The sequence below is a fragment of the Marmota flaviventris genome, chromosome 16 (assembly GCF_047511675.1).
Source record: "Marmota flaviventris isolate mMarFla1 chromosome 16, mMarFla1.hap1, whole genome shotgun sequence".
In the NCBI taxonomy this organism is placed as follows: domain Eukaryota; kingdom Metazoa; phylum Chordata; class Mammalia; order Rodentia; family Sciuridae; genus Marmota; species Marmota flaviventris.
This window is the reverse complement of record NC_092513.1, coordinates 2,274,385-2,300,133: the sequence shown is the minus strand read 5'-3', so window position 1 is coordinate 2,300,133 and position 25,749 is coordinate 2,274,385. Positions and strand designations below refer to the sequence as shown.

Sequence of the window (25,749 nt, the reverse complement as noted above, 5' to 3'; positions counted from 1 at the left end):
CCGATGTGCATGTTTAGTGTGTCAGCCACGGGCTGAAGACACCTTTGTTGAGCACTGTTTTGTCTATGAGCTAGTATTTTTCACAGTCAAGGTAAAAATCATAAACTATTGCTCAAATTATGTTTTGGTTCAAAGAGAAGCACTGTGTGTGTGGAGGTATGCCAGTCTTCATTAAATGTTCTGCCTTGCTGACACCATCAAGGTGACAAGGGGTTTTTAATGTAAAACATGTGGCATGTTTTGTGTTCATTTGTGAAGTCCCACAAGGTGTGTGGCACAGTGAAGCAGTTTGGGCTGCTTTAATCTTTGCATTGAAAAGAAAAACCTGCCTGCTTTTAAGTTCTCTTTAGGCTCAGTATATTATATAATCAAGCCAAATCATGATTTTGTTAATTCGCCAGAAAGAGAACACTGTTTACCAGTATCCTTGGGAAAATGATCTTTTTAAGTACTAGAGGAAAATATAAGAAACCTCATTTTAGTGAGGTTTGGTCTGCTATAACAAAAATAGCGTAAACTGACCCCTTCTAAGTAACAGACATGTACTTCTCCCACTTGTGGCAGCACCTCTGGTTGGTCTGGTGTGCGTGTGCACGTGGAGGAAGGAGGGGCAGGCAGCTACCCAGGGCTTTCCATAGAGGACCCTGATCCATCCAGGAGGGCTCCCCCGCAAGGCCCCATCAACTTCTTAAGGCCCCCCCCCCTCATTGTACTGTCCCATTGGGGGCTAGATTTCAAAATATGGATGTTTTGAGGGGACACAAACATTTAGACTATACCACTAATTAAATTCTGTGTATGAATTCAGATTTTTATGCAGTCCCTGTATAATTTCCTAGGTAAGATAATCTAGTCTATAAGCAAAATTAGTATCAGACAAAATATAATTTAGAATAAAAAAATTTAAATAGTATGTAGAGATATATTTTAGATATGAATTATAGACCTTCAATAGCTGATCAGTAGTCATGAACGCTATATATTTAACAGCATGACATTAACACGTATTAACTAAAGTGATCAGAAGGAAAAAGTGTTTAAGTTGTTAAGTATAATGAGAGATTCGCAACTACTAAAAAGATCAATTTTAGATAACACAGTAAGAAGATTTGAATACACACATTAAAAAGGATATTTTAATACTTTGTACAATCTTTTCCCTTATATTACACATTCTCAAATATACATGAAATAAAAGTCCACATTGTAGGGTTCAGGAAAATTTCACTCAAAAGTGGATGCTGATTACAATTCCATGAAAACACGAATTAAGGAAATAGCTATCTAAAATTTAATTTTAAGGAAAAGAGACTCAAAATTGAAATCATGTTTATAAATGGGAGCAGTATATAAACAGATCAGAGAGACCAATGGTGTTCTCAGAAAAATTAAGGCTTTTGAATATTTTCTATTAAAAAATAAGAATGAAAATAAATAATAGTTAACTCATCAGCTAGAAAAATGGGGGGTGAGTTGGGGGAAGAGAACAAAGGAATTAATACATATAAAAGAATTTAAAACAAATTTGATAATTTTACAAACTTAAAAAAGTGAGCCAGGTGCAGTGGTGCACACCTATAATCCCAGTGGCTCCGGAGGCTAAGACAGGAGGATTGTGAGTTCAAGGCCAGCCTCAGCAACAGTGAGTTTGCTAAGCAACTCAGTGAGACCCTGTCTCTAAATAAAATACAAAATAGGGCTGGGGACGTGGCTCAGTGGTTGAGTGTCCCTGAGTTCAATCCCCAGTACCAAAAAAAAAAAAAAAAAAAAAAAGTGAATAGTAAAATAGATGACTTGTCATTGATAAAGTAAAGGGAAAGTGAAATATTGGGAATGAAAAATTGTATCTGTAAACAGAGATACAATTGAGATGAAAATTGTTTGCAAACACGTACAATTAGTTGCTAAAACATTTGAAAATTTGGTTGCAGTGGCTCTTTTCCTGGATAATGTACTGGCCATAATTGACCTTAGAAGAAACAAGAAACTTGCACCATAGGCAGATGGGCAGGTGGTGATGGCTGGGGTGCTGCAGCTCCCAGCTCCGAGATCAGGAGGGTGTGCTTTGCTCACCTCCCGGGAGGCACAAGTGTCAGGGTGCGGTTGTTTGATGTTGTGGAGCATGAGCCAGACTCCCTGGGTGTCTGGAGGAGGGGTTTTCATATCCTCTTCTAGCTGAGCGGCTTACAGAAGAACAACCTCCTTTTGGGTCAGTATAAGTTGAATCAAGTGCCTGTGAGTTTGTGAACCCTTAATTGAATTCTGTTACAGTTTTTATTCTACATTTTTTCTGGGTTAAGTGGAACCTCTGCTGGGTGCCTTCCTAGTGCTGCTCCTTGACCCATTATGGCAGCTGAACTCTGCTGCCTGGGCTGTGAGGAACACAGGAAGCCTTCCCCAGAGGTGGTGTCATGCTGCAGGGTGCAGTGTCACACCTGTTTCTCAGCTCGTGCTTTTGGAGGTTTACAGCAAAGACCTGACGGGGTGGAGTTGAGGAGAACATGTAGGGAGGGTGTTAGCATCAAGTACTCAGGTCTTTGACTTGATGTAGTGATTTACAGCACAACCGGATGTCTTACACCGACACTGTCATTTTAAAAAGCATTGGAACGCGTTACAAGTACGGTGGCCAGTGTTTAGCCTCTGACATTAAGGAAGAGGGTTGGATGCATGGTGTCACGTGGCACCTGTGTTTTAAAATGTGTACCACTGCCAGGGAACATAAACTGTCTTCCACAGCTGCCCACACTCGCTCTTCCTCATTGCTGTGGATGGAAACTCCTGTCTAGGCGGGTTTGCAACTTTGTTTGGGTCGTGCCGCTTGCTCATGCCCATGGGGTACCTAGAGCCGAGTCTTCTGGCTTCTGGGTTCATCTGAGACAGAGTCCTTTCCACATCCTCTGCCAGTGTACTGCTGCTTGCGAGGCCAGGGAGGCGTGCACTGAACCTAGAGAGCATGACTTACAGTTCTGCAGGATGGCATCTGCTGCACTCTCAGTGTGCTCTTCCCCGAAGCCAGGGACTGCAGTTCAAATACTGTAAGGTACAGACAGGGATGTGAGTCATAACCCAGTCTGAGAGTCTCTCGTCCGTAGTACTTGGGAACAGAAATGTTTTGGATTTGGGGTGTGTGTGTATGTATGTGTATACATATGTGCGTGCGTGTGTGTGTATATATATATAAAGTGAAATGTTTGGGGATGAATCTCAAGTCTGAAGGTGAAGTTCATTTATAGTTCATAGGCACATTACACACATAGCTCTTGGGGCATCCTGTTTGTTGGTGCTCAGAATGGTTCATATTTTAGAGTATTTTGGATTTCAGATTTCCAGATTAAAGATGTTCAACCTGTATTCTGTTCTATAGCTGCTTTTTGGTTTTCAAATCATGTATGTTATGCCCATTTCAACTATTTTTCTACCTTATATGACTATACGTGTGTGTTTATAGGTGTATAAAAATGTCACATGTGGGAGATGTCTTTCATTTATGTGAGCCAGGCTTTTATTATTTATCATTATTGTTCATTTATTTTTGTGGTACTAGAGATGCTTTGGGGCCTGTGCATGCTAGACACATGTTCTGCTACTCAGCTACATGCTCAGTCCTTTTTATTTTGAGACTGGGCCAAGTTGCCCAGGCTGGCCTTGAACCTCTGACCCTGCTGCTCAGCCTCCCGTGCAGCTGTGATCATAGGCGTGTGCGACTACACCTGGCTTGTTGTCTGTTATTTTAAACCCCAAGGCTGTACAGGGTGATCTCAAGCTCATATTTGATGTTTTAATCATATTAATTCACTGATCTTGCTTGTCACCTACACACTGTTCGAATGTGTGTCACATTTGCAGCACATGTGCTGGTGGCATGTGTGTCATGGTTTCCCACGATCCCCCTTCTGTGGCATCTGTACGGTTGCTTCTCACCGTGCGTGAAGTCTGTTGTAAGGTCAGTTATGAGGCCAAGCTTCCTAACGAGATAAAGCTCTTCTGGGTCTGTTATGATAGAAGGACTTCTATGATAGTTCAAGGATGTTTCTAGTCTAGTTAGTTTTGTTACATTCATTAAATAAAGTGTAATCTTGCCTTTCTTTGAGATAAGTTGTTGTCTTCTCAAGATCAAATATATTAAAGGACTGCTGGTCCAGTAGAGATGACTAACATAGTCAGCATCTTAGCACTTACATGTTTTATTTATTCTTAATTTGTTTCTTTAAAGAATGAAACCTCATAATTAGCCTAATTATTAATTTTACTAACTTTGTTTATTCAAATTAGCAAAAGTAAAAATGAAGCATTTGAAAAATGACTGTTATTTTACTTAATGTATCAAATTAGGAACTTCTGCCCCAGAAGGGCTCAGAATCACATTGGGATCTGTTTAAAAAATGCATGTACCTGGGCACCATCCCAAAGATGAAAATTGCATGCTTGGGAGGAAAAACTAAAGCAGTTGTGTACCCAAGGGTTGTTGTGGTGGTGTTCATGCTAGTGGAAATATTCCTCCTACCGGCGTTCAGTGCATCTGGCACCTCCACACAGCGCAACCTGTGCAGATGTCCAGAGGACAGTGTGGAGCGGCCTGGAGAGGTGTCAGGTGTCGGTATGGAGTGTGGCCAGGTGATTACAGAACGGAGCGTGTGGAGATTTGCATAGAACTCCACGTGACTGCCTGCTTGCTGCTGTCTTGCATCATTGGTGGTCCTCTGAGTAAGCATTGGAACTGTAAAGTTTGCCAAGCCCAATAGTGACCAAAGACATCACCTTAGTTGCATTTTGTTTTTTCTGTTTGTAGTTTTTTGGAGAATAGCCACATTAGTTTTTTTGTTCACCTTCCTGAACCTACTGTGGTTCCCTGAACCGAGTGAATATCAAATAAATGTCAACCAAAAATTGTGAAATATGATATATCAAGAACTATGTAATGTTTTGAACAGCCAACAATAAAAAATTAAAAAAAAAAAAAAAAGACCATTAATAAATGAGCCTGGTTTGAATTTGTACTTAACTGAATTTTCCTAATATCTTAGATGCTGAGAACAAGAGTTAGTTCATTCAGTTATATTTGTGTGTCCTCCTATTTGACAGTATTATGTGAACTCACATACTTGACTTAGGGTTGAAAACTTATGGCCTAGTGGAGTGGAGAAAAGATGTGATACCAAGTGTGAGTGACAGGTACTGAAGTAGGAATAAGTACAAATAAAGAGACGAGAGGAGTGGGGTTTGCTGAGGGAGTGGTGAGAGCATAAAGGTACAGAGGGTATGGTAAGGTGCGTAGTGGGTCAGCAGGTGATTGGATGGTCGTGTGAGTGGGTGAAGGAAGAGATGGTGGGTGGATGACTGCATGGATGGATGGGTGATAGTGGAAATGGAGATGAAGAAGCAGGTTCAAGACACAGTGGGACAGTGTGATCTCCGGGACTGCGAATGGCAAATGGCACATGCAGTCAGACAGGGAAGGGAGTTCTCAAAGGTTCTAAAAACCTAGCCTCGTGGACGGGGAGAATGGTGTTCCACGCATTCACTTGGGAAAGTGTGGGAGCACTAGGTTCTAGGGAAAAGAACTGAAACAACCTGTACTTCTGGGAGAGTCAGGAAACTATCGTAAGTGATGTGTCATTATCACATAGAAACTAGTGTTCCCGCTGGAAGAGGTGGAGGAGGGAAAGGGAGAGTTGGAGCCAAGGGCAGAGTGTGGGCAGGAGGAAGGATAGTCCAAGACTGGCCAGAACTGAGTGTTAGGTGACTATGAAGTGACCCAAAAGTTGACATCTAAGTTTGTCCTGAATGACAGATATAACCCACAGGCTTCCTTGAATCCTATTTATAAATGAGCAAACCAAGAGAACCCTTTCTCGAATTAAAAGCATGTAAATTCGGAAATAATTCTTAGTAATTTTGCTATTTGCAGATTTTGTAGAAGGAAATTTCTGAGACGATGCTGATGTTTTTAGAACAGAAGATCGTGTTAGAAGCAGTGGTGTTTTGAATTCATCAGAGGAGCTCATGGGCAGCATACATATTGAATAAATAAGGGGTCTCACATCCTGACCTAAATTTAGGATATAGCTATGTAAATTCCATGTCAGCCAATGCCTTTACAGCACATAAATAAAGGTATTCACAGGAAACTGGCCGCAGACTCCAGTGAAAGAATTGTGACAACAGACAGACTCCTCATGTTGGTACAAAGCATGTCCATGTTTTCCTCTTTCTCCTAGGTGTTTGCATAGTTTCTAACACATCACAGTAGCACTTGGCTGCAGCACTGGCTCTACAGCACATTCATGTTTTCACCTTCAGGGTAACAGGTGCCTTTTGACATTTAATTTTATTAGTGCCGACACTGAATGATTTCTGCTTTTTTTTTTTTTGGTTTGCAGGTCTTATCCAACCCATTCCAAGAAACCAGTTTTTCCAAAGTTATTTTAATAATAATTTTGTAAATGAAGCGGATCGACCATACAAATGTTTTTATTGTCATCGAGCGTATAAAAAGTCCTGCCATCTTAAACAACACATCAGGTAAGTTGTAGGTCAGAGAGGGAGTTCACTGTAATCCGGAGATTTGGTGGTCTGGTGATCTCTAGAAGTAATTGGAATAGTACTGCTAGGTTTTAGTATTTAAAATGTCATATTTCACCCCCAAATGTTGCTAATTGATATTTTTATTCTTTAGTGTCTCAACTAAAATATTTTACTCAGAAATTACCACTGAATTCTATTTGTATTCCCATTATATTTTAGTATTTGCAGCTTTCAGGAAATATCCAAGAAGCATCTGTTTTATTTGATGAGATTGCAGTCAAGGTTTTCCAGCGCATTCAGTGGAGCTTTATTCTTGGTGCTAGCTGGAGCACAAATAAAGATCCTGCAAGGGGTGGTGCTGGAGGAAGGCTGGAGCCCATGGAGACGGCGTGGCAGCTGTATGCCCTGGGCTCCTCTGCCGCTTGGCCTGCAGCATGGTGAAGGGAATGCCATCTTTCTTTTAGGTCACACACAGGTGAAAAGCCTTTCAAGTGCTCTCAGTGTGGAAGAGGCTTCGTGTCTGCAGGAGTGCTCAAGGCGCACGTGAGGACGCACACGGGCCTCAAGTCCTTCAAGTGTCTCATCTGTAATGGAGCCTTCACCACTGGGGGCAGCTTGCGCAGACACATGGGCATTCATAACGACCTCCGGCCCTATATGTGTCCCTATTGCCAAAAAACCTTTAAGACCTCGCTGAACTGCAAGAAGCACATGAAAACCCATAGGTAGGTATACTTCTGATTGTAATTCCCTGGTGGTGGGGCGTCTTTTTAATTTTGAGTCCGTGCTGTTATTTCTCACCTTGAGTATGTGGGCTAAAGAAACTGAACTGTCAGTAACTGGGGACCTGCTGAGTGCCACACGCACAGCGCCAGTGTTTTGAGGCAGTCTGTGTTGGGCTAAACCCCTAGTGTGGCTCCCTCTCAGAGATGACCTCTGGTACTTAGATGAGATCTTGGACCCTGCCTATCACAGTCAGGAGGTGAAGTTCTGATCAGCGCTGTGCTTTCTAGGAGTGTGATTGGTGAATCTTGGAGGTGATTGTTCTTCACTTGCACTTGAACATGTATCTGGGGCAGCCTGCGGAACCTTCGTTGAGTAGCAGCTGCTCATCTCCGAGGGGTCCTTTCTGGCTAGAGCTGGGCTTTCACACAAGGGCTCCTGAGGAGTGTGGTGGTGTGCAGTCATGTCGAGCCATGAGGTGGCCGCCTCTGGCTTACGTGAAATTAAGTCCTTGGCACCCAGAGAGTGCTACGCTCTTTTGCCCGGGGACATTTACTCTAGGAGTCCCAGTAGTCTAACCCAGATGTGACTGCCTGGTGTCCCTGTGACCCAGACCCTAGTGTTAGAGTGACTGGACTGTGCTGGTTTGGTGGTGTTCGGTGTCTTACGGATCTGAGAGCCGGGCTTGCTTGTCAGCTTGGTTTCCTTGAGGCAGCACCGTCGGTCTTAGCCTGCAAACTCACCTCTGCTGGGGACTCTCAGGGAGCTCCATATTGGTGGTGCCACTTAGTGGCCCTCACAGCAGCACGCTCTGTCGTACTGCACTGTGGGTGACGAGGACATTCTGTGATGTGCATGTGTTTGAGAACTGGATGTCTGTGTTGGTGTAGACACTCGGGATGCTTGGCTCTGCTCGTGCAGCAGGAAGATGGGTCCCCATGTGGCTAGGGGGCTGTGCCATTAGAGAGGACAGGAGCCGAGTCCTTGTGTGCCCCAGCGGTGTGTTGAGTGCCATTTTCCTCCATCAGGAAGCCTGGCCTTGCGGTGTTCCTCCTGGGATAGGGCTGGGAACATGGGGCCTGAGCCCTCGTTGGTGCGGTTATAGGGCCAGCTGTGTGACATGGAGCCTCGTGTAGACAGTGTTTGTCATGGTGACACTGAGGGCTGCCTGCAGTGGGTCTTTGCAGCATTTGACTTTGTGGTGACAGTGTGCTGGCCGGTTGGCCTGCCGTGGTGCTTTCCCCTCTAGATCATGTGCTTTTGGATCTTCCCATAAGGAGGGTCCCTTTGACATATTGCAGAAAGTTCCCAGAGTACTACATGTTACATGAAAGATGGGTGCACATAGTTACAGTCGTCAGGTTGTGGGGAAGAACCCAGGCAGACAAGCATTAAGCGCCTCTCCCACCCACCATGTGAGACCCACGCCCTTGGAATCATGGTGGAGTCTGACGTCTCTGCGTCACTGCCCAGAACTGTGGCGGCAGAGGCTGGGTAGCATGCTTTCTTTTCTTTCTTTTTACTTGTTCTTTTTTAGTTATATATGACAGTAGAGTATATTTTGACATATTATACATGCATGGAGTTGAACATTCTAGTCAGGATCCCATTCCTGCAGCTGTATATGATGTGGAGGTCACTGCTCCTGTATTCGTATGTGAACATAGAAAAGAGGTGTCCAGTTCCTTCTACTGTCTTTCCCATTTCAATCCCCGCTACCTTCCCTTTATTTCTCTTTGTCTAATCCAGTGAACTTCTATTCTTCCCTACCACCCACCCTTATTGTGGGTTATTATACACATGCTAGAGAGAAATTCAGCCTTTGGTTTTTTGGGATTGGCTTATTTCACTTAGCATGATGGTTTCCAGTTCCGTGTTCACCAGCAAATGCCATAATTTCATTCTTCTTCATGGCTGAGTAATACGCCACTGTGTATATGTACCACATGTTCTTTATCCATTCATCCTTTGAAGGGCATCTAGGTTGGCTCCATAGCTTAGCTATTGTGAGTTGAGCTGCTGTAAACTGCATGTGGCTGGATCACTGTAGTATGCTGATTTTAAGTCCTTTGGGTATAAACCGAGGAGTGGGATAGCTGGGTAAAATGGTGGTTCCAATCCTAGTATTTTGAGGAATCTCCATACTGCTTTCCAGAGTAATTGCACTAATTTGCAGACCCACCAACAGTGTCTGAGTGTGCCTTTTCCTGCAAGTCCTCGCCAGCATTCATTGTTGCTTGTACTCTTGATGATCACCATCTGACTGGAGTCAGATGGAATCTCAGTGTAGTTTTGATCTGCATTTCTCTGATTGGTGATGTGCTTTCTGACTCCTGACCTAGATGACTGAGAATTGACTCCAGGAATGACTGGAGGTAGGGAGGAGCATCTGAGGAGACAGCCTGTGGTGGTGCTCAGGGCGTCTGACTGCGGACGTAAGGAAGGGCGGAGCGGATAGCCCCTTGGTCAGGTGGCAGGTGTGCTGTCAGTCGGTCAGTCAGTCACTGTTGATCTTTCTCTCTGAAGGAGAAGTACCATGATGAATACATACTGGATGGGTCTTGTGCGTGCAGATGTTGCTATGAGCAGCATTAGCACCAGGCCATCTGGGAACATGGCTCGGGTCCTGGACCACGGGCTGAAGTGCCCTTGCTTGTAATTCTCAGGTTGGTCTAGAGAGGCGCTGGCCAGGATGGTGGGGTTCTGAGAAGTTGAGCCCACGGCAGAAGTGAGTTGGGAGTTCCGGTGTTAAGCATGTTGCCACTTTGAGTTTCTGGTGTGTCTTGGGCCCCCTCTCTAGGAGCCTCTGTGTCCTGTGGTCTTCGACGGCTCTAGAAGTAGTGCGACTCCCTTCAGAATGATTAGCAGTGTGTACATGTTAGCTGGGTCACTGTCACGACTTCAAAATGAAGCAATTTAAGAATAAAATGTTTTTTTTAATAAGTCACAACTTTTGTGGTCAGATCCTCAGGCAAGTATGGCCAGGTGTCTAACTTTGTGAATCGTCGTTGCTTTTTCTGAAGATATGAACTTGCCCAGCAGCTGCAGCAGCAGGCCACCTCGGTGGACGACAGCACCGCGGACCAGCCGAGCCTGCAGGTGTCGGCTCCCATGCCAGTGGAGATGGAGGGGGCCGAGCTGCAGCAGTCGGCCGAGCCTGTCTCCACTGACCCTGAGGCTATGCTGGACCTGGGGTCGCAGCACGTGGTGGGCACAGAAGAAGCGGCCCTGGGGCAGCAGCTGACAGATCAGCCTTTGGAAGCGGATGAAGGTGAATTTCGGGAGTTTCAGCCCCCGCAGGGTTTTGCAGTGCTATTGGGTATTTTACATTTCTCCCTGTGCTCTCCAGTCGCTCTTTGCCCTTCAACTTTACTAGGTTTTTAAGGGCAAGGATTTTTGTTGGTTTTAAACACAAAGAGCATTTGAAATCTTAGGGCTACAGCAAAGTCTACTGACCAGTTCTAGTGCAGTTCCTTTCAGTTTTTTCAAGTGAATGCACAGACACTCTGTTGAGTGTGCACCTGTAATCACACTCCACGGTCTTCCTGTGTGTGCTTTATGACCTACCCGTGTCACTCATATGTCCCGCACCTCCTTCCTCCTAGTGCGTGTCTGCACATCAGTTGATTTCTGTGACAGTTTCCGGGCACAGAGTCATGCAGGCTGATGCAGCTCAGAGAAGGGTCCATTGCTGGTCTGCAGAGAGGTCAGGTGCCTGATTCCTGATATAAAGCAACACATGGCTTCCTTCGTCAATATAGTCTAGTGCAAAAAGAGTCACCTCGGCCGCGGCAGTGTGCACAGTGCTGTGACGGTTTGCTCTCTCACACAGCTCTTGCCTCACACGGGCCTGTCAGCCTTCAGTTTGCCGACCTCAGGGATGTCTCCGTGTTCCTGAGGTCTGTGGGCAGGATTACACACTGTTTGCCCTCCGTGACGCCTGGAGTAATGGGTACCCAGCAGGGTTTCAAGTGGTTCTGGGGGCAGTTGCTTTATAGAAGTATCACAGAGCAATGTCCACAGCCTCCCTATTGCTTTTTCAAAATAAAGAGGCTAACTTTTGAAAACGCAGTGAAATACACCTTTGAACAAATTTATGTGTCCAAAAGTGAGTGGCCTCAGCGTATAAACTGCCCTTTTCTTTGTGTTCTTATACTTAGATGGGTTTACAGCCGCCCAGGACCCTCTCCCAGGGCACATGGACCAGTTTGAAGAGCCGACTCCCACACAGCAGTCCTTTGAGCCATCAGGGCTATCTCAAGGTCAGTGGGTAGGGTGAAGTGGACAAACCAGCTGACCTACATGGGGTTCACTTTCACGAACCACATTTCTGTGTTTCTCTGAAGTCCCTTCTAGAATTTATGATTTCAAACCAAATAACTTTAGCATATATTATGTAATATTTTAAAATTGATAATATACCATGTTGTGGTGTGGTCAGATCTTCTGCAAAATGACTTTCACAACCATTCCACGAATGTTCTAGCCAGAGAAGGCGATGAGTGGGAGTCAGGATGTGGTAGTAGGTGAAGTCGGTGACTGGTTCCCAAAGCCTGCACCAAAGTGATTTGGGGGGATACAGACCATCCTAGAGCTGCTGGCACAAGTGGATTCTGATTCTCAGAAAGTAGAAACGTACCTTTAGACGTTTTTTATTTATAACTCAATTTAAAATTTTTTTTTGTATAAAAACTGTCCTATTTTCTGTAGAGCTCTCTTTGTAATGCATTTCAGGTTTCACAGTGAGCGACACGTACAATCAACAGGCTGAGTTTCCACCTGTGCAACAACTACAAGATTCCAGTACTCTCGAGTCCCAAGCCCTGTCCACGAGTTTCCACCAGCAGAACCTGCTGCAGGTTCCAAGCTCTGGCGCGATGAACGTAGTGAGTGTTTGCAGAGGATGGCGCCAGTCATTACCTGGTGGATACTGGTCTGTCTTCTCTGTGGTTAGAGTTTGCCTACTTACAAGGGCGTGCCCACTTCTGGTACTTCTAAGACTAGTGCATCACCTGGGGAACCTCAGTGTGTGGCATGCAAGCTTTCTCCTTAAAATGTCTCCACTTGCTTAATGAGTTCAGCACCATGAGGTGGCTTTACCTTTTCAGCTAAAAGCGAGGAAGTCAGTAAGAGTGCAATAAAATTTGAAGGATATGGCTTTTGCACAAAACCTAAGTATTTTTGTTTGTGGAATCTTAAAAGGAATAAGTTAGAAATCAAGTATTACATAATTAAAATTTTTAATATCTTATTCAAATTGGAGATGTTTAAATTTGATTTTTCTGTTATTGGAAATTTTTTAATAGTGATGAAAATAATTGACCTATCAATCATTGTCTTTTTTCCTTAAAAGTCTCATAGTAGCTTTGCCCAGTGGTAGGCCTGAAGACGGCAGAGTGCTTTCTCATGGGCAGACACTGTGTGGCTGGCGCAGGAGCTCAGCCTGGTGGAGAGCATGCTGCTCAGGAGCTTCTCCTCATCCAGGGCCCTCTTAGGAAGCTGCTCGCACGGGGCGGGGCGGTAGCAGAGTGCGTTGTCCCATGTGGTCATGGACGTCAGGCAGAAATCAGAAGCAGCCCTTACTTCCAGCACCACTAGTGGGCTCCACTGTTTACTCGCGGCCCTTGCCGTCCCGGTGTCCGAGGCCTAGCTCACCCTCTGGGATCCGGAGTGGTCAGCGAGCCTTAGCCAGGCTGAGCTGTGACCCTGTGTTGGGGGAGGGGTTACCGTGACTATTCCCTGTGTGTGTGACTATTTCTGGGGTGGATGGTGGGTCCTTTTTCTTCCCTTGTGGCTTTTGTGACAGGAGAGACAATCTTTTCAGAAAGTGGGATTTTCATTCACTGCAAGTGTGTTAGTCATCTCTCCATCACTGTGACAAAATAGCTGAAAGAAATCACTCAAAAGGCTCCTGGTTTCAGGGGTTCAGTCCCTGGTGGGTGGCCTGTCATTCAGGCCTTTGCTGAGGCACAGCATGGGGTGGAGCGTGGTGGGGCCACGCCACTCACCTCATGGTGGTCAGTAGGCCGAGGGCTGGGGAGGGGCTGGATCCAGTGTCCCTGCCAGGGCACACTCCCAGTGGTCTCATTCCTGCCACCAGGCCCACTTCCCAGTGGCAGCACAGGCTGGAGACCATGCCTTTAGCACGTGGCCTTTGGAGGGACATCTGCAATCTAGACTGCAGCAGCCAATGAGAGTCCAGCTGACTCGAGTGTCTCTCCTCAAATAAGTCAGTCTGGGCATCAAGGAGACCGTGCCTTACCACGGGCCAGAGAAAGCCAGCACTGCTGCTCAGGGCTGTCCGTGGTCTTGTGGCCGCTGCAGCCCAGCTTCTGCAGGGGACTGTGCATCCTGTCCACGCTGCTGGCCGCTGCATCCCTTTCATGTTCACAGACTGCTAAGCCGTCTCCTCCTGCCTCTGTTCACTTCAGACTGCTCGCTTGATTCAGGAGTCGTCCCAAGAGGAGTTGGACCTGCCGACACGACGCCCCCAGTTCCTGGAGGACGGCGAGGACCAGAGCCGGCGCTCTTACAGGTACAGCCACCCAGCTGGCTTCTAAGTGCAGTGTGGTCACCTGCGGGCTTGGCTCCCTTGGACCCTGTGAAACAGGGTGGGCTGTCACCCCGCTTCCTCTGGGGTCTGGGGCAGCAGAGGCGACCTTGACACAACACTGCTAGTGAGGGCCAGGGCAGTTTTTCTTCAGCATGTGCACACTTGGAATCCTTTGCCACAGCTTCCTGTCACCATTGTGATCGTTGTTATGTGGTAGCACGTTTGTGCTCAAGACTGTGCATTCTAGGAACAGCTGTGCCAGGGCACGGGGTTGATCTGTCTCCAGGTTGTTGGCCCTGTGGAGCACCATGTGCCCACTGTACCATGGAGGGCCCTGGCAAAGGTCCGACAGGGAATAACACAGCTATCTTACAAAATCAAAGGTGAATAAAACTGAAATGAGCATCGTCCATAGAGATAGCCTAGGTTCTGTGATATTTTAATAATTTTATTATTTTCTTAAAGTACTTTTTTAAACTCTTAAACCTTATTTTCAGAGTCATTTGACAACAACAACAAAAAGAGGACATTTAACAACAACAGCAACAAAAAAAAACACACCAGGTCATTTAATAAAAAGCCCCTCTTTTCACCTGAGCACCTGCCAGGCCGAGACTCTTGTCCCTTGGAGAGGGGCAGGTTTGGGTCTTTGTTGCTGGGATTGACGGTTGGGAAGAATGGCATGCAGGTGGTCCTCTCCACCAGGCTGGCATGGGGGCGTTCAGGCGAGAAGTCCACATTTGAGAGTTATCAGTACAGAGACTAGTACTTCATGCCCCAAACAGAAGGGGTTCAGGCTTGTGCCCTGGCCACTCACGAGGAGGTGAGTGGGAGAGGAGCAGCTAGGGGTGGGCGGGCTGCCCGAGGGTGAGTGGCAGGAACTTGGGTAGTGCCGAGTGCAGAGTCTTTCTCTAAGACGCTGCAGAACCCAGGACACGTAGCTGTCCTTTCCTGTAGTGGGACCAGTATAGGCAGCAGCACGCCTCCCTGGGGATGGGGTCCCAGGCAGACTTGCTCCAGGTGGGCTGGGCCCCACTGTGCACCTGGTTTCACGGGGAGACTCCTCAGAGTCATGTCATGGTGAGTTGACAGGCAGCTGCTGGATGGTAGATCTAGGCAGTTGGTTAGACATGTTAGAGAAACAGTAATGTTAATCTCTTTAGTAACTACTGAGAGGGAAATAATACCGCATAGTTACAGACTCAGAATAACTCTAGTATAATCCGTTTCCTTAAAGTTTAACCAAAAACATATGTGGATTGGCATTTCTGGAAATCTAGTCTTGGGAGTAGGAAGCACCAACTTTGTGAGAGCAGCAGCTCACAGTGATTGTGCTACTGTTGGGTTTGGGAGAGTTTCTGATGAATCGGGTATTTTGTCTGTCGGGGAGTCATTGCAGGAGTTGTTAATTTGGAAAGAATAAAGCACGTTAAGACCCCGACACCCCCGCAGAACCTGATGTGGCAGGTTGTCCCGCCATTGGTGCTGTCTGTTGTGTTGTCCAGGTGGGCAGTAAGCCTGACCTCAGTGCGCTGCGGCTCCCTCTGCAGCGGGGCCTGGTGACCGTGCTCTGAAACTCTCTGTTTGGTTGCAGATGTGACTACTGCAACAAGGGCTTCAAGAAGTCCAGCCACTTGAAGCAGCACGTGCGGTCACACACAGGAGAGAAGCCCTACAAGTGCAAGCTCTGCGGGCGCGGCTTCGTCTCCTCCGGCGTCCTCAAGTCCCATGAGAAGACACACACAGGTCACTGTCTGCTTGGCACGCAGGGACTAGGCCGTCTTGTTTTTAGCACGACAGCTCTGCTGAGATGGGACCCTCGTGCCGCCATTACACCAGCTCCTGGTTGCTGTTGGGGGGTTCGGTTTGTCCAGAACCCTGCAGCCCCCGTTTCAGTTTAGAACTTCTTTGTCTCTGACCCTGGAGGTCCACACTTTCTCCCCTTGACCTGCCTTTGTCTTCACGGACTGGTCTGTGTGAGCATTCCGTGTAAGTGGCTCGTGCCACCTGTGGTCTCGTGACTGGCTTCTTTCACTTGGCCAGCACGTTCAGGGTCATCCATATTGTGGCACGTTTCAGTACCGCTGTCCTTTCTATGGCCAGCGTATCCCTTTCTGTGGCCACTTTTCATGCACATGTACCACCTGTCGTCAGGGGACATCTGGATCGTTTCCATTTTTTGACTGAAGAATCATGCTCTTGACCTCAGAACCTCTGTTTCTATGTGGCCACGTGTCTCTACCTGGGAAAGGAATCTCTAGGATGTAGGATGATGCTTTTTAAGCTTTTGAGCATATTCAGCTCTTTTCCAAAGTGGCTGCACGTTTTGCTTGTCCACCAGCAAGCGCGTGTGGGCCTGGCCTGCTCCACGTTTACACCAGGCTCACTGCCAGTGCCTTTTACTGTGACCATGCGGGGCAGGTGCAGCGCCGGCTCCTTGTGGTTTTGATGTGCATCTTCCGTAGCTCATGTGCTATTTGAGAAATGTCAATGCTAATCCTATGTCTACTTCAAAGATTGCTTGTCTTAACAGTTACTGAGTTGTAAGAGTTTTTTTAATATATTTTGGTCACTGGACCTTTATCAGATATATGGTTTACGATTGTATATCTTGAGTGCATTATATTTATCCGTTGAGCACATCCAACATACTTAGTCAACATCAGTAGTGTACACGTTTAATATAGGTATGGATTCTGTAGAGGGCTTTGTTTGAGAATGAAGGTGTGTCACTTAAGACATATCCTCGCAAGCAAAGAGGAGAATTCTCAGGAGTGCCTCCATAATGTAGAGGCTGGGGAGTGGCGTCGAGGCTGCTGGGAACACTGGTGTAGCAGAGGCCCAGGAGCCGCCAAGGGCCAGGGCTGGGGTGGCCACACTCCTTTCTGGATCCTTCTTTGAATTGCTGGAAAGGAGGGAGGGGCTGGGGTCGGCCTTCCCAAAGGTGAAGCCACAGATGCCCAGTAGACTCTTCCTAGGGCCTGAGGCATTTGCTGTGGCAGTGAGGTGAACACGAACTCGAGGAAAGGTCACTTGGGTCAAACTGTACACACTGTGTCAGCTTCAGTGAAAAGGCTGACGATGGAGAACACTAGGTGTTTTTGTGTGCTGGGGATTGAACCCAGTGGTGCAGTACCACAGAGCCACATCCACAGCCTTTTTTGTTTCTTTATTTTGAGACAGGGTCTCGCTAAGTTGCCGAGGCTGGCCTCGAACTTGCGATCCTCCTACCTCAGCCTCCTGAGTAGCTGGGATCATACTGCGCCCGGTGACTTGGTTTGTTTTGAGAAACGTCTTCTCAGAGGCTGTTAATGTCAGTAGAGAATATGGTAAGATGTGCTCTGTCAGTTTCCATGTTCCTAACACAGTCCAGTTCCTAAAGCTCGGAAACCACAGCACACCACACGGTCTGAGTTGTAGCTTACTGAACATGTCTATGCTTTGCGTGCATATGGCCTGAGGCGGTCGGATTCTCCCCAATGGCTGCTGTCTCCTCTGTCGTCACAGGGGTGAAGGCGTTTAGCTGCAGCGTCTGTAACGCCTCGTTCACCACCAATGGCAGCCTCACGCGGCACATGGCCACACACATGAGCATGCGGCCGTACAAGTGTCCCTTCTGTGACGAGGGCTTCCGCACCGCGGTTCACTGTAAGAAGCACATGAAGAGGCACCAGACGGTCCCCTCTGCTGCGTCGGCAGCTGCAGAGACTGAGGGAGGAGGTATTTTCCATTTGTTGCTTCAAGGTTTATTAGCCAAATGCTGATTTAGTAATAAAGTCACATACGAATCTCCTGGAATGTTTAAACCTGTATATAGATTAAGCTTGGGAGCACCCTCAACTTTTAAAAAATAACTGTTTTCTGAGTATGAAACCCTCCATGTCTTTGGAAGAAGTTGAGAAAGGCCCTGGGCCGCCACAGGAGGTGCTGGCACGCGTGAGCTCAGGCACACGTTGACAACGTCTACTCCAGCCGTGTGACGTCTGTGCGTGCTGTTGGAGTCCACCTGGGCTTCTTTCCCAAAGCCTGCCGCGCAGGCGTGATTAGGTGGCCCAGGCCGTGCCAGGCGAGGCAGCTGCGTGGAGCAGCCAGCCTCCACCTCCCCCGAAGTCCTCGTCAGCTGTCACGGCCTCTTCTCTGGTTGGCCCAGGACCTGTGCAGTGAGGGCGGCTGTGCCATGAGACTTCGCCCTCCCTCCCCCAGGGCCGCCCTCCTGAGGCCCTGGCCTCCGAGTTCCCGCCTTCCGAGCTCGCCAGGGTCCGTCCTCAGCAGGTCCCACTAGCGCACGCTGGCAGCACGGAGAGCGGCTCCCTGGTGCTGCCTCGCGGGTGCCTGCAGGCTCTGCTGAGGTTCCCCCTCGCTGTGCATCCCACAGGCCTGCTCATCCTGTGGCCATGAGCGCAGCGCTTACCGCGGGGCTCTGTGCTTGCTGAGGGCGTGCTGTGCTGATGAGGGCGCCAGGTCATTTGGTCAGTGTCTGGGGACCAGGTCTGCTTAGGACGTGGACCCCTGCCCCAGGGTACTGGTCCTTCCATCTGCTTGTAGCCAGCTGCTCACGAGGTCTCAGACCCTGACGGCCCCTGCATGTTCCCTTGAAGTGAGAGCAGCGTGGTTTTCTTCAGAATCCACCTTGCTTGCCTTCAAGAGGCAAAATCTGTGACCTCCACGCAGTGCAGCGGCCGCTCTGGGTTCCAGCTTCTGACCTCTGAACCTGGTGGAGTGGTCATGTGCTCGGGTTCAGTGCTTAGTAGAGCCTCTATTTCCACAGGTTAAATTCTGCCGTGAGGTTTAGTAAGGTGTAAAAAGCAACGGAGGTTTGCTTCAGGTGAATAAAGAACACAGGACATGCAGGCATTCCATGTGGCTTGGAGGGTGCTCACTGGTCAGCCCGTGGGTAAAAGCCCTTGGTCCTGTCGTGGACACTCAGCATGCTGACGAGTTGGTGCCTTGGGATTGGCGTGGGTTCTGGAAGGCTTTGTGCCACTGCCTAAGTGCTGACGAACACCAGGACAGACCTGTTGCTGTCTCCTCCCATCTTGTGTGTGAGAAGCCACCTGTTGTCTGTTCCCGCACAGCTGGACTCCTGGGACAAGGCCTGACCCTGGGTTTCCTTTGGCAGTTGCGCTGTCAGCCTGTGCCGTCGATGCTCTCTTTTGCTTACCATGCTGAATCTCCTTGCACTTCTCTCCTTCCGTGGCTGGTGCTGTGTCGACATGTTCTTTTGATCCCTTAAAGTCCTCAGTCGTCCTCACTTGCATTGCCAGCCTCACAGGACCGTGTCATCCTGAGCTCAGCTGCCGGCCTTCTCCTCCCCGGGCCCCTGCTGCCAGCTCTGAGGACCACCAGTTGGTCTTCACTGGCTCTCTGGGGTTGGCACTGGCCTGCTATTCATGTTTCCGTTGAGTTCTGAGTGTCAGTCGTGCATGCCGCTGTGGTCTCCCCTCCCGTCACACGTTTTCCTGTTACGTTTTGTCGCGGCTTCTTCTTACTCTACACTTCACTCAGGCTGCCCAGACATACACGTATGGGTGTATGTATTGCGTTTCACCTTGTTCTTTGCAGTGAGTTTCTTAACTGGGGCTCTGCTGCTTTATCAGCTTGGTCTCCCGTTTGGGGCTTCTGGTTTCCCTGCTGATGGCAGTTTGCTCTTGGCCTGTCCCTAAGTGACTGCATTTGTGAGCACTGCAGGCTCGTGCGGTTCCAAGCCGCCGGCTGGCCTTGTGTTGGGGTCAGTCCCAGCATCCTTGGGGTCAGCAGGCCCTCCCCAAGGCATGTCCTTCACATGCCGTTTTCTTCCATGATCTTGCCTGACTTTTCAGCAGGATCGTGGTGGGAAGGGCAGCCCTTACGTCCTTCAGCACAGCTCAAGTGGACTGTCCTGAACGTTACAGGCACAGCCAGTTGTCATTGACTTGTTCTGTGGAAACCTGGGCTTTGGTGAGGTTTTGATCCGTCTTCCTGTGTTTGGGTAGACATGTGCCTGGAGGAAGAGGAGGAAAATTCTGACAGAAGCGCATCGAGAAAGTCCCGTCCTGAGGTCATCACCTTCACCGAGGAGGAGACGGCCCAGCTGGCCAAGATTCGGCCCCAGGAGAGTGCCACTGTGTCTGAGAAGGTCCTGGTGCAGTCGGCCGCAGAGAAAGACCGCATCAGCGAGATGAAGGACAGGCAGGCGGAGCTCGAGGCTGAGCCTAAGCATGCCAACTGTTGCAGCTACTGCCCTAAAAGCTTCAAGAAGCCCAGCGACCTGGTGAGGTGAGGCACCTTCAGCCTTGTGGGCGGCTCTCAGAGACCTGAAAATACCCGCTGGGATTTCTGTGGCACTCCTCACTGCAGTGAGGGAGGTTGGCTTCTGCACCGTTGCCCTGTGTGCAGGAGTTACAGTAGTGTTCCCTGCTGGAGTGGCGGGTTCCAGCCATGTTAACTCAGTAGTGACCTCATTCAGGATAGCAGCGGGAGGCCTGTTTCTCCATGGTTTGCTTGTGCATATTTCTGTGTGATTGTGGTCATAGCAGGAAATAAAAATATTTTTATATCGAGGAAGACAGAGTGCCGGGCTTTGAGGGTGTGCAGAAGAGCAGCAGATGCCCTCCTGCCTGGGGTTGCTGGTCTGTGTGAGGAGCACACCTCCAGCTAGAGACCAAGGAGTACTCAGGCCAACAGCCAGAGATGGGCAGTGGATGCAAGAGATAGAGCATGGCGGGTGGTAAGGAGGCCAGAAAAGGCGGAGTGAAGTTAGGAGGAGCTAAGGACTGTGCACCTGGGGAGGTCTAAGTCTAGACACGCTCCCCAGGTTCTGGAAGTTTCTAAATCTGAAGCAGGGCTGCTTAGTTGTACCTCCTAGAGCAAAAACTAGACAGATAGGCATAGAGCAGCTTGGTAAGTCCAGGTGGTGAGTGTGCAGACTGCTCCAGAACATAGATGGCGCATTTTCCACGTGCTCTGGACCCTCAGTGTGCTCTGCAGGGCTGTGGGGGCAAGGCGGGGAGGGGGCGTGGGTGTGGGTGGCGCTGGGGACATGTGTATCCTGAGAGAAGGGGACGTGTGTTCAGCCAGAGTGACGACAACGGTGCAGGTGGAGAAAGCCCAGAGCTGGCTCGTGTGGGCAGAAGGGCCTTGTGTGGTGAGCTCCTTGGGCCTTGAGCTGCAGCTCAGGATGGGCATCCAGGTGGTGTGCTCTGAGGTTGGGGGACACGGCACTAGAAAGTCAAGCCATGGAGGGAGTAGCCAGGAGAGTCTAGGTTTTAGGACTGGGACTGCAGCCTGGCCAGCAGTGTGGGGGGCCGGGAAGCTAAGGAACTGGCTGGCAGGGACAGTTCTGTCACCGAGGGAGTTGGCTGGGGGATCATGGATGAGAGAGTTGACCTGACACCTGTGTGTGGGTGTTGTTGAGATGGTGTCTAAGTCTGCACCCCACTCAGAAGCCCCCAGGCCTGTAGGGAGGAGGTAGATGGAAACTGGGCCCTCCCTGGGACTGCGGGTCCATCATGAAGACCAACAGGACAGGAGCCAGTTCTGAAAATAAGAGTGCATGGTGGACGGGGGCCCGTCCTTCCCTCAGCAAACTTCCAGGCTCAGCCTCCCCTCCTGCGTCTGAGTCGGGGTCACCATGAGGCAAACCAGGCAGGAGGAGGGCTGTGCTGCTCCCCAGAGACAGCCGCTGTCCCGTCTCCTGTGCTTTCAGAAATGTGCCTGCACTTTGCCTTCAGTTCTGTGGTCTGCTCCCCGCTGGCCGCCTTCCGTGTCCCCACGGGTCTGAGGTGTCTTTCTGTCAGCCCCGATCTGCCCTCCTTCCCTGTAGTGTTGACCTAGTGTTCCGCTGCACAGCATCCTGGACCCTGGCACCCCCGTGCAGAAGGCCACGTGCTCCTGCAGGCCTTAGGACCTGTGTCCCCTGAGCGCCTGCTCACTGCCGGTGTGGTGGGAGTGTGTCCCCCGGGCCCCGGGGCTACGCTGTCTCCAGCAGGAGGGCAGGCTTTGGCTCTGGGTGGGGCCGCCACTTAGCCTGGGTCTTGGGCTTGCTTTGTTCTTTTTTGGTACCAAGGATTGAACGCAGGGGCACTGACCACTGAGCATCATCCCCATCCCTATTTTGTATTTTGTTTAGAGAGAGGGTCTCACTGAGTTGCTTAGTGCCTCGCCATTGCTGAGGCTGGCTTTGGACTCATGAGGCCTTAGCCTCCTGGATCACAGGTGTGTGCCTGCGCGCCCGGCTGCTCAGTCATTTCTTGTGTGAAATTCACCTTGTCCACTTGTCTACGCTGATGTGGGCTGTCTTCTTGCTGATTGACAAGAGTTCCTTGTTGTTTCTAAGAAATCAGCCTTGTTTCCATTTGTCTTGCAAATATTTTTATTGTTATTTACATTTTAATGGTATTTTTCACGTGTAGAGTGAACCTCAAGATTTTTATTTGGCGGGGCTGGGGCGGTGGCTCAGTGGTAGAGCACTTGCCTAGCATGGGTGAGGCACTGGGTTCAATTCTCAGCACCACATATAAATGAATGAATAAAATAAAGGTCCATCAAAATCTAAAAAAAGAAAATATTTAAAAAAATTTGTTTGGTCAAACTTAATCAGAACATAGGAATATATGATTTTTATTTATGTGGTCATAAATTTCAACTATGCGGCTGTTTGTAAGTGTATGTATATTTAAAAACAAAATCCCTGAACTACAAGTGTCTTTGTCAGGCATGTTCGAATCCACACTGGAGAAAAGCCATACAAGTGTGAGGAGTGTGGCAAGAGCTTCACTGTGAAGTCCACTCTCGATTGCCACGTGAAGACCCACACAGGTAGGTCAGCCCTGGGCAAGGCCTTGCTGCGCTCGTGTTTTATTCCCATGTATTTCCCACACTTTGATACTTTCAGCATCATCGAAAGCTTAGAAATCAGGAACCATGAGAAAGTAGATATAAAAGATCATTTTTTTCTAATCCTGACGTAAGGAAAATGATCTCAAAAAGAGGATTAGATCTCAGAATCGAAGTCACAGGTTGTCTGTATTCTTCATGTGACCTAAATGGCTGTTGAAAAGATGGCCTCTGGGTCTCGTTTGGCTGTCGGAGTCGCCTGCAGCTTGTTGAGGCTTTTTTCAAACTGGGACTGTCAAGTCCTACCAAAGTGTCCAGGTCGGCATACTTTCTGTGTGAGGAGGGGACAGTTAATGTCCAGCGTGCCTGGCCTTTTTCTTTCTTTTGTCTGGATTGAGGCCTGAAAGTCGGTGGTCCCCTCACATCCCTGGCTGTGCCTGCCTGCCTTCTGCACTGTGGGCCCTCCTCCTGCCCAGGGTGGGCTCCTGCTCCTCTGAGCTGCAGGTCCCTGCGTGTGCAGCAGGCACGAGGGTGGCACTTCCCTCCCAGGCAGTTGAGGAGCGTTGGCTGCGTGGGAAGTGCTGGGTGGACCTTGGAGGTGCCTGCCCTTACTGTGACGCTCGGGGTTGTGACTGCCACACCCTAGTGTGCTCTTCATGATGGTTGTGAGCAGAATTGAACAGTGTGTGGCGTCCTGTGGTTCTTTTCTGACGGCGTCATGTTTAGAGCTAAGCAGACACGTGAATTCGCGTGCAGTTTTCCTTTTGTGTCCTGGGGGTCTTGTGGTTTTCTCTTGTGTCACTCTGTGAACTTGGGGGGGGGGTGAGGAGAAATTGGCGCTGCCTGCCTTGGCACCCCAGGGCTGGTGCACTATCTTCAGCCTGGTGGGTGCTGGGAGGGGCTCAGGGTCCTCAGCACCTGCTTGGCGGACTTCCTGCAGCTCACGTGGACCGGAAGTAGAGAGGCGTCTCTGAAAATGCTTCCGGTGCACCTTTCTCCACGTGAAAGACCCCAAACAGTGTAAAATCTCGTCTTCCCATGGTCCTTGCCTGCACATCCCTGGTGAATCCCGGTGCCTGGGCAGCAGAGGGCAAGAGGGGGCAGGAAGCTTTTCTGCCCAGGCTCCTCCAGGGCAGAGCCTCTGCTGTGACACTTTGCCCTTGTGGCCTTTGTTACATGGATGATGGTAAGAAGGGTAAGGAAGGAAAGAAGTGGGTCCATGATACCAGACACATGGCCCTGTGGACATTTCCCCATGTGTGGCATTACCCTATGCCAGCCACTTTGGTTGTCCCTGTTTATGCTAAGATGCTAAAGCACCCTTTGTAAATCAAAGAGAAGCACATACAACAGCCTTGAGCTTCCAGTGGCAGGCCGTGGCTCAAGGGCTAATCCTGGGGGGGTGAGGAGCCTCACAGTTCACACGGTGGCAGCCTGCCCCAAGGCTCTGCACCTGTCGGCCAGGTCTGCAGGGTCTGGGGAAGGTTCCCTGTGGAGCACTTGGGTGGGCTGCCTCGCTGCTGAGCAGGGTCCCGGAGCCCCGCTGACACTCGGCTGGCTCTCTGTAGGCCAGAAGCTCTTCAGCTGCCACGTGTGCAGCAACGCCTTCTCCACCAAGGGGAGCCTGAAGGTGCACATGCGCCTGCACACGGGAGCCAAGCCCTTCAAGTGCCCTCACTGTGAGCTCCGCTTCCGCACCTCGGGGCGCAGGAAGACGCACATGCAGTTCCACTACAAACCAGACCCAAAGAAAGTCAGAAAGCCTGTGACACGCAGCTCACCAGAAGGCCTGCAGCCGGCGAGCCTGCTCAGCCCCTCCTCCACGGACCCCAACGTGTTCATCATGAACAACTCTGTGCTGACAGGACAGTTTGATCAGAATCTGCAGAATCTGCAAGGACTGGTGGGCCAAGCGATTCTTCCTGCCGCCGTGTCAGGTAAGAGTCGAGCTGGGGAGCGGCCCAGTCCTGGCACACTGGGCGTCCCCTCGTGCCCGGGTGGGAGGACTGCCATTTCTGCAGCAGGATGCCCTTCCTGGAGCCCCTCCCTCCGAGGCCAGAGGGTTAGAGAGTTCACCTCCCCTTCCCCTGCTGTTAGGTCGCTTCCCAGCGCCTCAGCCCTTTGGGTGCTTTCATTTTTAATGGGCTGAGCCTAGTCTCGCTGCTTGGCACCCTTTTAGATTCAGTGTGAGGGTTGGCTCAGGAGCACTCGTTGACATAGCTTCTGGTACAGTGGCGTTGCCATGTTGCTGGGCCACGGTCCGTGGAAGGCGTCCAGGTCTGACCCACTGGGCTGTGAGTTCTTACTGCCGCAGACATGCTGGCGCCTGGCAGCAATCCACGCTGGCCTGGCACTTCTTGGGCACTGCTGTTCCGACCTGGTCTTACCTGAGGACTCTCTTTGAGCCAGTTGGGTATGTTCAAAATGGATAGTCCTATTATTTATCTCACAGGATTTGTTCTTTGGTGATTAAATTAGGTCGTGTATGGTGTGGTGAAAACACAGGATTACTGTAGTGTGTCCGGCATTTATAAAACCTGCCTATTTAGAAATCCCTATGTAAACATCAGCTCCTTCAGATTTGAAAATCATTTGTGGTGTTTGACTGTCCCTTCATTCTTTTCTTGGGCAGCTGGTGGTGACCTGACCGTGTCTCTGACAGACGGGAGCCTGGCCACCCTGGAAGGCATCCAGTTACAGCTGGCTGCCAACTTGGTTGGGCCAAATGTTCAGATTTCTGGAATCGATGCCTCTAGCATCAACAACATCACGTTGCAGGTGCGGTGACTGTGTGGTTCCTGTGCTTTCATGTTGTCTACACTACGGGACGGCACGAGATTTCCCTGACGGGCGTCTGTTACTTTTCAGATCGATCCCAGTGTTTTGCAGCAGACACTGCAGCAGGGCAACCTGCTCACCCAGCCACTCTCGGGAGAGCCCGGCACCGCCCCTCAGAACAGCTCCCTGCAGACCCCTGACAGCAGCGTCCCAGCCAGCGTCGTCATTCAGCCCATCTCAGGCCTGTCCTTGCAGCCCACAGTGACATCTGCCAATCTGACCATCAGCCCACTGTCTGAGCAGGATTCCGTGCTGACCACCAGCAGCAGTGGTGAGAGTCGTGCTTGTGTCAT

General features: G+C 49.5%; 1 protein-coding gene across 4 annotated transcripts in view; it reads left to right on the top strand.

Moving 5' to 3' along the window:
* Positions 1–25,749, top strand: part of Znf236 (zinc finger protein 236) — a 94,017-nt gene that overhangs the window by 38,349 nt on the left and 29,919 nt on the right. For 3 of the 4 annotated variants that reach the window (XR_011704758.1, XR_011704757.1, XM_027935330.2), the window contains exons 12-24: positions 6,384–6,525; positions 6,993–7,253; positions 10,275–10,522; positions 11,412–11,513; positions 11,986–12,137; positions 13,683–13,786; positions 15,399–15,550; positions 17,312–17,524; positions 19,777–20,059; positions 22,497–22,600; positions 24,187–24,555; positions 25,251–25,396; positions 25,487–25,727. Coding sequence is in view for 2 of the 4 variants with exons in the window: in XM_027935330.2 (XP_027791131.2) it covers positions 6,384–6,525; positions 6,993–7,253; positions 10,275–10,522; positions 11,412–11,513; positions 11,986–12,137; positions 13,683–13,786; positions 15,399–15,550; positions 17,312–17,524; positions 19,777–20,059; positions 22,497–22,600; positions 24,187–24,555; positions 25,251–25,396; positions 25,487–25,727 (2,517 nt within the window). In the remaining 2 variants the exon portion in view is untranslated. The remainder of the gene's footprint in view (positions 1–6,383; positions 6,526–6,992; positions 7,254–10,274; positions 10,523–11,411; positions 11,514–11,985; positions 12,138–13,682; positions 13,787–15,398; positions 15,551–17,311; positions 17,525–19,776; positions 20,060–22,496; positions 22,601–24,186; positions 24,556–25,250; positions 25,397–25,486; positions 25,728–25,749) is intronic. The other variant, XM_071602626.1, reaches the window with a different exon arrangement.